Source organism: Hemibagrus wyckioides, linkage group LG15, assembly GCF_019097595.1.
Source record: "Hemibagrus wyckioides isolate EC202008001 linkage group LG15, SWU_Hwy_1.0, whole genome shotgun sequence".
In the NCBI taxonomy this organism is placed as follows: Eukaryota; Metazoa; Chordata; class Actinopteri; order Siluriformes; family Bagridae; genus Hemibagrus; species Hemibagrus wyckioides.
In genome coordinates, this window is record NC_080724.1 from 6,136,078 (window position 1) to 6,147,500 (window position 11,423).

Consider the following 11,423-nt stretch of genomic DNA (forward strand, 5'->3'; position numbering starts at 1 on the left):
AATTATGTGGCTCATTATTTCTCTTGTGCAACAGAAATTCTTAATATAGTTTTTGATTTTTTTTGCACCATAAACCTTAGGGTATTCTGGCAGGTTTACAGTTTTGAAGTAAAGAAAAGGTCTACCTATGATGGGGTTTACTTTATATAACTTGTTATTAAATTCATCCCATTCCATCTGCCACAGACATATAGAAGTTCACTAGGGGTTTGACATCTCAGGGACATCTGCAACTCTGTCGAAGAGAGAGAGCTTCCTTAGTGCTGATGTCTGCATCTTTATGGCCAGAGCGTCCAATTCAACCTGGAATCCAACAGAACATTATATCTAAGTTTGCCATCTGTAAATGTCATCTTATAGAATAAGATAGATATAAGATCGAATGTTCAAAATTTTGGGGTGGTCAGTTGATAAGTTATGCACAAACTTCATATGGCATGGTAAAAAACCCAAAATTCATCTGTCAAAACTACAGTATCTTAAACTTTCTGGTGGTCTAGCCATTCCTAATTTTAAGTTGTACTTTTGGTCTTTTTTTGTCTTTGAATATATCTGTTTAATGGCAAATTTGTGTTAAAAATCCAAGTGTGTTATTTATGCTTGTGCACGTCAATAATTATTGTATTGATATAAGGTAGTTACTGTAAAAACACCTGCTTACAGTAAGGTACTGCAATGACTGTTAACAGTTTTTCACTAACCACTCAAAGTCAAAGTCAAAGTCAAAGAAGCTTTATTGTCACTTCAACCATATATAGCTGATGAAGTGAAACAATGTTACTCCTAGTAACACAGCACAGTTCAGTTCTCGTTGGGAACACAGTTCTCAGTTTTTGTGCGTGTGTGTTGTGTGTGCGTGACCGTGTCCAGCACAGTTCAGTTTCTCTGTTGAGATCAGATCTCGGTTGTATGTGTGTGTGTGAGTGTGTGTGTCCGTGTCCAGCTCAGTTCAGTGCTCTGTTGAGATACCTGATTGCCTGAGGGAAGAAGCTGTTCAATAGTCTGGTTGTGCGGGTCCAAATGCTTCGGTACCTCTTTCCGGATGGCAGAAGGGTGAAGAGTGTGTGTGAGTGGTATGTGGGATCATCCACAATGCTGTTAGCTTTGCGGGTGCAGCCTGTGGAGTAAATGTCTGTAATAGAGGGAAGAGAGACTCCGATGATCTTCTCAGCTGTCCTCACTATCCGCTGAAGGGTCTTGCCATCCGAGACGGTGTGATTCCCAAACCAGGCAGTGATGCAGCTGCTCAGGATGCTCTCGATGGTCAGGATGGGAGGTGGGAGATGAGCCTTCCTCAGTCTTCGCAGGAGGTAGAGACGCTGCCGGGCTTTTCTGGTGATGGAGCTGATGTTTGATGACCAGGTGAGGTCCTCCGCCAGGTGAACACCAAAGAATTTGGTGCTCTTGACGATCTCCACGATGGACCCATCTGACCACTGTTATTGGCTGAAGTATATCAGTTGTACAGTAAAGAGCTGTAATTGTAACTAAAACTAAAAATGGGTTATTGTAATATAAAACCATATTATTAGTGTTGAATTGTTAATTTCATTTTGAAAAAAGTAAAAATAAATTTATATTTTAGAATAGATTTTTTGGTATAAAGATGAATAGACAGAAGTGTATGAAGAATTGTGACAAAGTTACCAAATTGATGCAAGGCTGTGATCCAAACAGGTAATGTCCTTGTTCTATTAAGAAAATGAATGAAATCTGGCTTGGATCCTAACCATTTCTTCATGTGTATGTGGAATTTTGCCAAAGTGTTCTCCAAAACCAAAATGTTCAATACAGCTTAACATACATTTATGACTCATGGTATCAAATAAATAAAGTCTATGAATAAAATGAATAAATTATTCCCTATGTAACAACTCTAATCAATCATTTCTAAAATTGACCTCATATAATGGGTGTGGGTCCTTGGGGTGACTGTATCCAATATATCAAATATTGGCTAACTCATTTATCCAGAAATCAGTTTTTATTAGAATAATAACGAAATAATGATGAAACGTAAATGGCAACAGGATGGGTAACAGGAACAATGACAAGACAACAGCATTAAACACAATAACGAGTCGAGACGACTAGCGCTCGTTCTCTCCAGCCTTCCTTTTACAACCTAGCGGAAGACTCTATTGGCAGCACGTGTAGCGGCGTCACTCAGGGGAGATAGGAAAACATACAAACACACCCGCAACGGTGACACAGAAAGACCCTGTTCGACCCCGGACCTTCTTGCTGTCAGGCAACAGTGCTTGCCCACTGTAAATGACTTTTTGTATATTTCTGTAATTTGCATATGTTTCTTTTACAACTCTGTTGTATAAGGGGGAAAAATAATATAATGCAGGTCTCTATGCTGTGCTGTATATATAAGAATAGAATGTCACTGGAAATTGTTCCAGTGTGTAGTGTAGTGTATTCACTATCTAGGGAGCTGATTGAGTCGCTCCCAGTGTATGATTGCACATATTCCTGGGCTAAAATAGGACTTGCTGCGAACGTTTGCAATGTCCTGTAAATGTCTCAGAGAACGTTATTGAAGGCCTCCATGTTTTTCCCACATACAGTTTCCGACCTCCAACTTACCACTTTAGAGGTAATGCGAATGCCGCAGTAGCATGTGAGACTCTCCCTGTAGGTGTTACGTCATTGAGCTGACGACTGGGCGGATGAATCTTCATTGGCTAGCGGGTAAATTTGAAACGCAACTACTTCCTTGCTAAACTAATGCAACACACTCAACTGAAAGACAGTCAGATGGAGCGTTAAAAGCTGGACAATAAATTGACCGTTTCCTCCAAAACTCGTCCAGACAAAAAAAAACCCAAAAAGATTTGAGGGGAATTCGACACTTTTGTAAGTTATTAAATTTGTATCATTTTAAATCACGTTACTTAGTTAAGGATTTGATGAGCAAACAGTTGGGCCTTTGGTATTAATAAGACTGTTGATATAACCGGATTCGCTAACACAAGTCTGATATGTCATAAGTACTTATAAAATTATTTGAGTGGAGATGTACTAACTTATTCCTGTTTTGATTTGTCCTGTTGAACTGGTGTAGCCTTGCTCCATTAGCTCGGTTAACTAGATGACTAATGGCTAAGCGACTGTGGGCTAGCAAGCTGAATGTATTATTTAAAGCTGGACTTTTATGTAACGTTTTTTATGCAGTTGGCTTAAATTTTAAGCTCCCGATTATTCAGACTTTTACATCTGAATTATGAATATTTTGGTCATCAACGCTAACGATATGTCCCTAGGATTGCTACTACCCATTCATGTCGATTGTTGACTTTATTTTTTTTCCTTTTGTCCGTTGTAGAAAATGGAGCCCGCTGCAATGAACCTCCATAGCTTGTTTGAGAATCTTCGAGCCCACGTCGATGTCCTCAATGAAAGTATTGAGCCCCGTGAGTGACCGCAGTTATCCATCATTTCCTAGTTTATACTGAAAACGTATCCTTGTCAGTTTACATTGTTCCTTACACAAGTGGTTCTCTACTTTTTTGTGATGTTTAATTGTGTAAATTACAGACACTATCTTCGTACATGATCCCGGTGTACAATGTTTTGCTGCTTTATTGAACAAACCTATTAAGCTAATAATTTGATATGTTTGTATTAGGTCTATTTGTATATGTGTTGGTAGCAAAGTTTGAATTAAACCCATTCAATTGATTGGGTGAACAGGCTAATAATTATTAAAAACTTCTGTTAGTATAATACAAATGGTCTCGCTGTCTATACTTTACTTCCACTGCCTTACATTCCTTTTGCATTTTCCAGAGTTCATTCAGATGGCACTGAATTTTGAGGACTGTCGCCGTAAATGGCTCAGAGTAGAGCAGGACTTGGCCTCTTGTAAGGAGGTGCTTGCCAAAGCAGAAACTGAGCGAGGTGCACTGGAGGTCAAGCTAAAACATGCTCGAAACCAAGTGGACGTAGAAATCCGCAGACGTCAAAAAGCTGAATCTGACTGTGAAAAATTGGTATGGGCTGGTAGACATGCATCTTGCTAATTTGTTGTTGGTATTAAATGTCAGTGCTAAAAATGTTTATATTTGGCTTGTTTCAAATTTTCCTGTTGTCACTGGATGTTTTGGTTCTTTGGCATTTTAACTGTTCATGCATAATTTTGTATTCTTGAGATTTTTGTAGTTTGACACTAATTTATACCTGAACATTGTTAAGCATTGATTGCTTATTGTAGTTAAGGGCTTTTCGAATCATGCAGCTCATTTCTGAGACAGTCTGAAAACAGTCTTTCTTTAATTAATTAAAAGCAGAATTGTCTTAAAATACATTTAAATATGGCCACTGGGCATAAAAGTGTTAACTCAATTCCTGCTGAATTGATGCTTGGAGCATCTTGAACCTGTCCCACCTTAATGAGCGCTTGGATATAATAACACTAGTTTTCTCCTTCCTGTATAGGATCGGCAGATTCAACTCATTCGAGAGCTGTTGGTTACAGAGGGCTCCAGTTCAAGTATCCAGTTAAATGATGAGCAGCGCTCAGCTTTGGCTTTCCTCAGTGTACGCTCACAAGCACCTAACAACCTCAACAGCAGCCGAAGGTGAATATACAGTTTACACTGGAAGCACAATTGCCAAGCATGCAGACTCTTCAGTGAAAATTACTTATTTATTCATTTTTTGTAGCTGTTGCTATCTTCAGTTATTTGGTGAACAGTCCTTAAAGAAAAAAATCCACCTGCTTTGTTTTTAATTAATATTCAATGACTTAAGATTAGGGCTATTCAGTTATATTGTTCTTAATGTACATTTGCTGTGCAACACAAATATTACGGGAAAATTTTGAAACAATTAGATGACTCCATCTAATTGATGTCTCTTAACCACTGGGAGGGGAAGATTGTTCGTCCAGTGCAGTTCAACATTCAGTACCATATTTTCCAATAATATCATCACTAAACTAAAAAACCAGGCTCTGGACAGGCTAGCAACTGGATCCTGGATTTTGTGACTGGTTTGCCAGCAGTGGTCAGATGTCCCATGCTTAAGGTTACAGTCTCATATTTCCCGTCACCCAAAGAATGGGAGCTCCCAAAGGCTGCATGCTGAGCTGCCTTTTTTTTTTTTTAACTCCCTGTTTAATATTGACCATAGCACAGCTCAAAGAGCATTCTTAAATTTGCCAATAACGGCACCATTGTAGGCCATATCTCAGATCCTGATGAAATGGTATACAGTGTGGAAATTGGTGTCCTAGATGTTTGATGCTCAGAAAACAACCTCTCACTGAACATCAGTAAAACAAAGGAGATGATTGTGGACTGCAGGAATTGATGAGTAAGCATGCCCCATCCAAATCAATGAAACAGGAGTGGAAAGGGTTGGGAATGTTATTCCTTGGTGTCTGCATTTCTAATTAATTCAAATGGTTCATCCACATTCACAAAGTGGTAAGAACAGCTCAGCAGCATATAGATAGAGGTAAACCCACTGTATTTTTGATTGTAGCCTATAATATATGCCTACCTTCTCAAGAGTGTCCTTAGTGTTTAAATGGTGTAAAGGTTTTTTTTTCTTCAGGTTTTTCTTTCTATCCACTTTCATTGTTTTCTGTGGTCTTCCAGGTTTTTCATATTAAATGCAGAAGTGGATCATTAATTGAATAATGAATGTGAACTATCTTGAAGACACATTATTAATGATGTTAATGTTTAATATTTTTTTACAGGCTGACCACTATTGACGAATCAGCCTCAATTTTGTCGGATATTAGCTATGATAAAACTGACGATTCTTTGGTAAGTAGATTTCTATGTTAGTCATGACCTCCAATCATTATATTGGATTATCAGTCAACAGGTCTATACTAAAATGTAGCCCATTTCATGTACTAGTAATGTAGGCAAAAAAAATGCAAATAACTTTTGTCAACAAAATAATTAACCTGATTGACATTTGCTCAACAGCTGCCTGGCTGATACAGTAGTATATTCATAGAAAGTAAAATGTTTTATGGCTGAATATATAGAAGGATTGTGTGTACTGAATGCTGAAGTCCGTATCGAGTATAAAAACAACTGAACAATAAATATTAAAAATAATAAATAAGGTCCATGAAATGATTTGGAACACAGAAGCAGTCTTTATATTTGAGCAGAAGTATTTAAAGAATTAGTTTGAAAATAAACTGACAGTGATGCCCTCTAAAAAACAAACCCAAGACTGGTGTAGGATTATATGATTTAAGGTATTCAAGTCAAGTGTGAACATGCGAGTTAGTGAAATGGTCTTAAAATGATATACACAGGTAACAAATTAAATAGCTTACAACCAGTAGTAAGTCCCAGGAAGTTTTGTGTCAGTAATCATATTGTATCCCATCTGACACTGGTTTGTTGTTGTTTTTCCCTCACCTGTTCCCCTCCCCTATCCTTAGGACTGGGACTCTTCCGTTGTCAGAACTGTTAGATTGAAGAAACGTCAGAAGAGAGTAAGCTGATGATTTACCCACTTTAGTGGGCAATATAGTTTTGACAATTTTGGTTATTAGAGCACTGAATTGTTGGCTGTTATTTTGCAGCGCTCCTCCAGAAATCATACTGATGGGCCTCCTGCTGCTGCCAAGAGGTCCCGGTCTACAGGTCGCACCTCTGAGAAAGTATGTATCCTAATTAAAACATTTAAACAGGACATTGGGAGTCTGATTGGTCTTTATAGAATAGTACTTCCTCCACATCATAAACAACTTTTTTGAATATATTACCATCTATACATGACTAAAACTGTTTTACATGAAATGTAGAATAAAATAAACATATTAATCATTTTGTTAATAGTTTTGGCAAATATGAACTCTCATATATGTAATTAGTCAGCAAATAACCAAAAACCAAAACTGTTGATAAACCACTCCCTGCACATATTTTCAACTTGTTTGGGCTCAGTTTTCGGGATTTGTCACTGTAGTTACTGTCCACCACCGCCTACTCCTTAAACCTAAAATGGAGGAAATGCTCATTTTCCTGTTTATATGCATATGCATCTTTGATCACATCCAAATGTGGTCTGAGTGATCAGAACACAATTCACAATGTGTCTTCAAGATTTCCTTTGAGCCTGGTTCCTCATGGTTCCTACCTCATGTTGTCTCAGGAAGTTTTTCCTAGTCACATTTACCTCTTGCTTTCTCATTAGGGATAAATTTATGAAAAATTTATATATTTCTACAAAGCTGTTATTTGTCCATTACTGTTCTAAGTGCTGTACAAATAAAACTGACATCTGCTGAATGCATATGATCTTTGACATGTTAATGGCATAAGATGAAATATATACATATATAGTTTGTTCACATGTTCTGTTTAATTTTTTTTAGTTTGTAGTGTAGTATAACCGTGTATGTGTGTGTATATCCATGCATGTCCATAGGGAAATGAGTCTCTAGTGGCCAAGACCACAGTGACGGTGCCTAACAATGGAGGTCCTATAGAGGCTGTCACCACTCTTGAAGCAGTGCCTTACTGGACCAGAAGCAGGAGAAAGACTGGTAAGTTTTAAAAGTCGTGATCATTTCGTTTGTACATATCGGGGGTGAGTTTGGTTCAAATTAAAATTTTGTCACATATAACCATATACAGTACAACATGTAGTGAAATGCTTTATTGACTGTTCACATAATAAAAATAGAATCAATAAGAATGTTAATATATACTAATAATAGAATTACATTAAAAATGTATTATACATGCCAAAAGTATATGGAGAAATAGCATCTAAGGTCTTAGACACTGATGGGCCTTCCTCACCAGGGTGTTGATGTAACAGGACCATGACAGGTCCTGCATCATTTAAACACCCAGGTATCTGAGACTGTCTACTCTCTCTCCACTGGGGTCCCAAGAGGGTGGTAGCATCTCTCCTGCTTCGTTTAAAAAAAAAAAAAAAAAAAAAAAAAAAAAAAAAAATTAAAATCATTTCAAAAATTGTTTGATTTATCATCTAATTAAAAGTAGTATATACACTATGCAAATTTTGTATTAACATGATTTTGAACATGAGTGATATGTTTTATAATAAACCTATGTATATTCTAACTGTATTTCCTGTAGCTGCCATGGTTTGGGCCACAACGGACACGGATTCTGTGCAGTCTGTAGATGTATTAAGTCGGACTGATGGCAAAGTAGAGCCCAGCACACCACAGAGCAATGGGGGCGTTCGTCTACATGAGTTTGTTTCCAAAACGGTATGCTTGTCATTTATCCCAGACTGATGAATTTTGTTTTAAGAGTTGCTGTTTTATTAAACCGAACATTTCATTTTAGGTGATAAAGCCTGAATCATGTGTTCCTTGTGGGAAGAGGATCAAGTTTGGAAAAATTTCTCTGAAGTGTAGGGACTGTCGTGTGGTCACCCATCCTGAGTGTCGAGAGCGCTGTCCCCTGCCCTGCATTCCTAACCTGTCTGGGACTCCAGTAAAAATTGGAGAGGTATATTGGCTGCTTATACAAATTTATATGATGAGTTGCTGTCACATGTGGTATGCATTTGTTTCCACATTTAAGGAATAAACTTGAAATTGGAAAGTTGGGCTTCAAACAATTTCAATTGTCATTTAATGAATTATAAATAAAATGTGCGAGATGCACATATTTTCTTGTTTAAAATTGCTTCTGCTTTGTAGTTCATATTATACTTTGATTTATATTATACTTTGTTTTGTTTTTTATCTTTTTTTTGTAGGGCACTCTTGCAGACTATGTCTCTGACACCGCCCCTATGATTCCACCACTGGTGGTCCACTGTGTGAATGAAATTGAGCAGAAAGGCCTACATGAGGTCAGTCTACAAATTAACTTTATAGACAAGCACATTTGCAGCGTATTTGCTGATTAGTGTTGTGGTCTCTGTGATTTCATAACAGACTGGCCTGTACCGTATATCTGGAGCTGACCGGGTGATAAAGGAGTTAAAGGAGAAGTTTCTGCGTGGAAAGACTTTTCCTCTGCTAAGTAAGGTGGATGACATCCATGCTATTACAGGCCTTCTGAAGGACTTCCTGAGAAACCTCAAAGAGCCACTGCTCACCTTCCGCCTCAACCGTAATTTTATGGAAGCAGCAGGTGAGTCTAAACTGAAACTAAAACTCCTTTCTAGACACAGCAGCCTTCTCTAAGGCACAGGAGTATTAATGCTATTTCATTATTTAGATAGATATGATGTATTAAAAAGGGTTTTAGTTGAATCATTCTAATTCTGACTAAAATTCTAATCCCCCCGCCCCACCCAGAGTTAGCTGATGAAGACAATTCTACTGCACTGATGTACCAAACTATCAGTGACTTGCCTCAGCCAAACAGGGACACTCTGGCCTTCCTAATCGTCCATCTGCAGAGGTAGGCAGCACAATGAGATTTCATTTCCTCACTAGAACAACTTACATTTTATTTTCACCACTGCCACCTGTAGCAATGGGGCACTGAAAAATTTGTTGGAGATCTGTGAATGTCTGGTCAACAAAGCTACAAACTCAAATCTGCCAAAAAGAGTAGGAAGCTGTCAAACCACTATTCCTGCTTGCGTGCAGAATGGCAGACCTGTCTTTTTTTTATTTATTTTTTTCTCCCCTTTACTAATTCAAAATTGTGAGACAAGCCAGCAATCATGGTTTTGACACCACAAATAAGAACATTAACCAAGGGTTTAAGAATGTGTGAAATGTGATTATGAACACCCAAGGTTAATTAGTAGTTATGTAATGTAATTAGTAAGGTTAATTACTAATACTGCTTCTGTTTCATGCTCACTTTCACTTGAGTGAACTGAGAACTAAGAACATGCTTGATTTCATTTTTATCATGATTTCTTTTACACTTTTACTTACCATTTGAGTCTTCACCAAGTAACCTCTACACAACACCACTGAGACTGCAGAAAAAGGGCTTTAAAAAAAGAGAGAGAAAGGGCACTTTCCAATTATGACATTTATAGGGTATTTTCATGGAGTTTATTTAAAGCATATTTTATTTATGATGTATATAGTTGGACTAGAAATATTGATAAAACTGATTAATAATCATGTCTGATTTATCTAGCACAGTTATGAACATTTACATGTCTGAAACCATTTGAAACAATTATACTCTATTGTCAAATCTCAGTCACATATTCTAGGTTTATTCTAGAATTTCACAAGGTAATGGCCTCAAACAAAATTAACTATAGAGGTATTATACTCGAGTCATTCTACAGACTACGTCATTATTCGTGTTGGCCTTCCCCATCAAACCTTTGGCCACAAGCTACTGATGAAGGAATCAGTCTTCTCTGGATGATGATGGATAGTGAGTCTCTCTTATGTCAAAGTACTGAGTTGAATATTATAAATACAAGCTTTGATACAGTCTTTGATTATAGGAGAAATATAATGTTACCTACAGACTATCATATAGCCTTTCTGTCTGGATGTTATAGGAAGTGCTCCAGTTTGTCCAGAATGTAACCACCAGCATCCTTATTTGAGCCATATCAGCTCAATCTTATCCATACTATGCTGGCTACCAATAAAACTTTGCACTGATTATAAAATACCACTATTGACCTATAAAGTAGAACCTCCTGGCTCATTATCATACTTTGTTGCCCTGTGTAAATCATAAAGATGTCTGTGGATGGCCTCATTTGGATAGCTGAAAGCTCACAATTTTGCTTGGATCTTACAGATTTAAAGCTTAAAATGCTTTTAAAAAAGACTATGTTCATACTGAAGATAATTTCAACACATACAGTTTGGTTCATGTCAATCTTTCATCCTAACAGTGGCAAGAAAAAAACTCTATTGATCATGTCACTTTTTGTTCATTAAAATCTACATTATATAGCTAAAACATGCCTCTTAATTATTGAGTTTAGGTGCTTCAGCCAAATAATATAAAGCATATACCCATGCATTCTAAACAAACATTGGCAGTCGAACAGGTTGTACTGTAGAACTCAGTTAAATTAAACATGGCCCTGTCAGTGTGGCAGCTATTTCAACAACTCAATTCATGAAATTTCAGCCTTTCAGGTTTTGGGCTAGGCTACAGCATACAGAAACATTTAAGACAACTGTATGCTTTTAACTTTGTGGTAACAGTTTAGAGAAGACTTTTCTGTTCCAGCATGACTGTGCATTCTTTGTGCCCCTGTGCACAAAGCAAGGTCTGTAAAGATAATGGTTGGTGTGGAACTCAAATGGCCTGCACATAATCCTGGACAACTCTATTTTAATGTTAGTTTTGTAGTAACACAGGAAAATTGAAAGTATATGTAATGTACAGCATTTGTTTAATCTAAAATTTGTCCAGAATTAAAAGGAAAAAAAATCATACAGACTACAGTGCTAAATAATCATGCTCTTTCTCCCCCCCAGAGTTGCCCAAAGCTCTGATACT

General features: G+C 37.3%; 1 protein-coding gene across 1 annotated transcript in view; it reads left to right on the forward strand.

Annotated features, from left to right (window-relative positions):
- Nucleotides 1-2,707: 2,707 nt before the first annotated feature.
- Nucleotides 2,708-11,423, forward strand: part of racgap1 (Rac GTPase activating protein 1) — an 11,556-nt gene continuing 2,840 nt past the window's right edge. Inside the window, exons 1-14 of the mRNA XM_058410808.1 lie at nt 2,708-2,865; nt 3,335-3,422; nt 3,799-4,001; nt 4,447-4,589; nt 5,717-5,786; nt 6,425-6,478; nt 6,569-6,646; nt 7,417-7,534; nt 8,097-8,233; nt 8,313-8,477; nt 8,731-8,826; nt 8,912-9,110; nt 9,278-9,383; nt 11,402-11,423. The exon at nt 11,402-11,423 is cut by the window's right edge and continues 111 nt beyond it. Coding sequence (XP_058266791.1) covers nt 3,338-3,422; nt 3,799-4,001; nt 4,447-4,589; nt 5,717-5,786; nt 6,425-6,478; nt 6,569-6,646; nt 7,417-7,534; nt 8,097-8,233; nt 8,313-8,477; nt 8,731-8,826; nt 8,912-9,110; nt 9,278-9,383; nt 11,402-11,423 — 1,476 coding nt within the window. The 5' untranslated portion in view covers nt 2,708-2,865; nt 3,335-3,337. The remainder of the gene's footprint in view (nt 2,866-3,334; nt 3,423-3,798; nt 4,002-4,446; nt 4,590-5,716; nt 5,787-6,424; nt 6,479-6,568; nt 6,647-7,416; nt 7,535-8,096; nt 8,234-8,312; nt 8,478-8,730; nt 8,827-8,911; nt 9,111-9,277; nt 9,384-11,401) is intronic.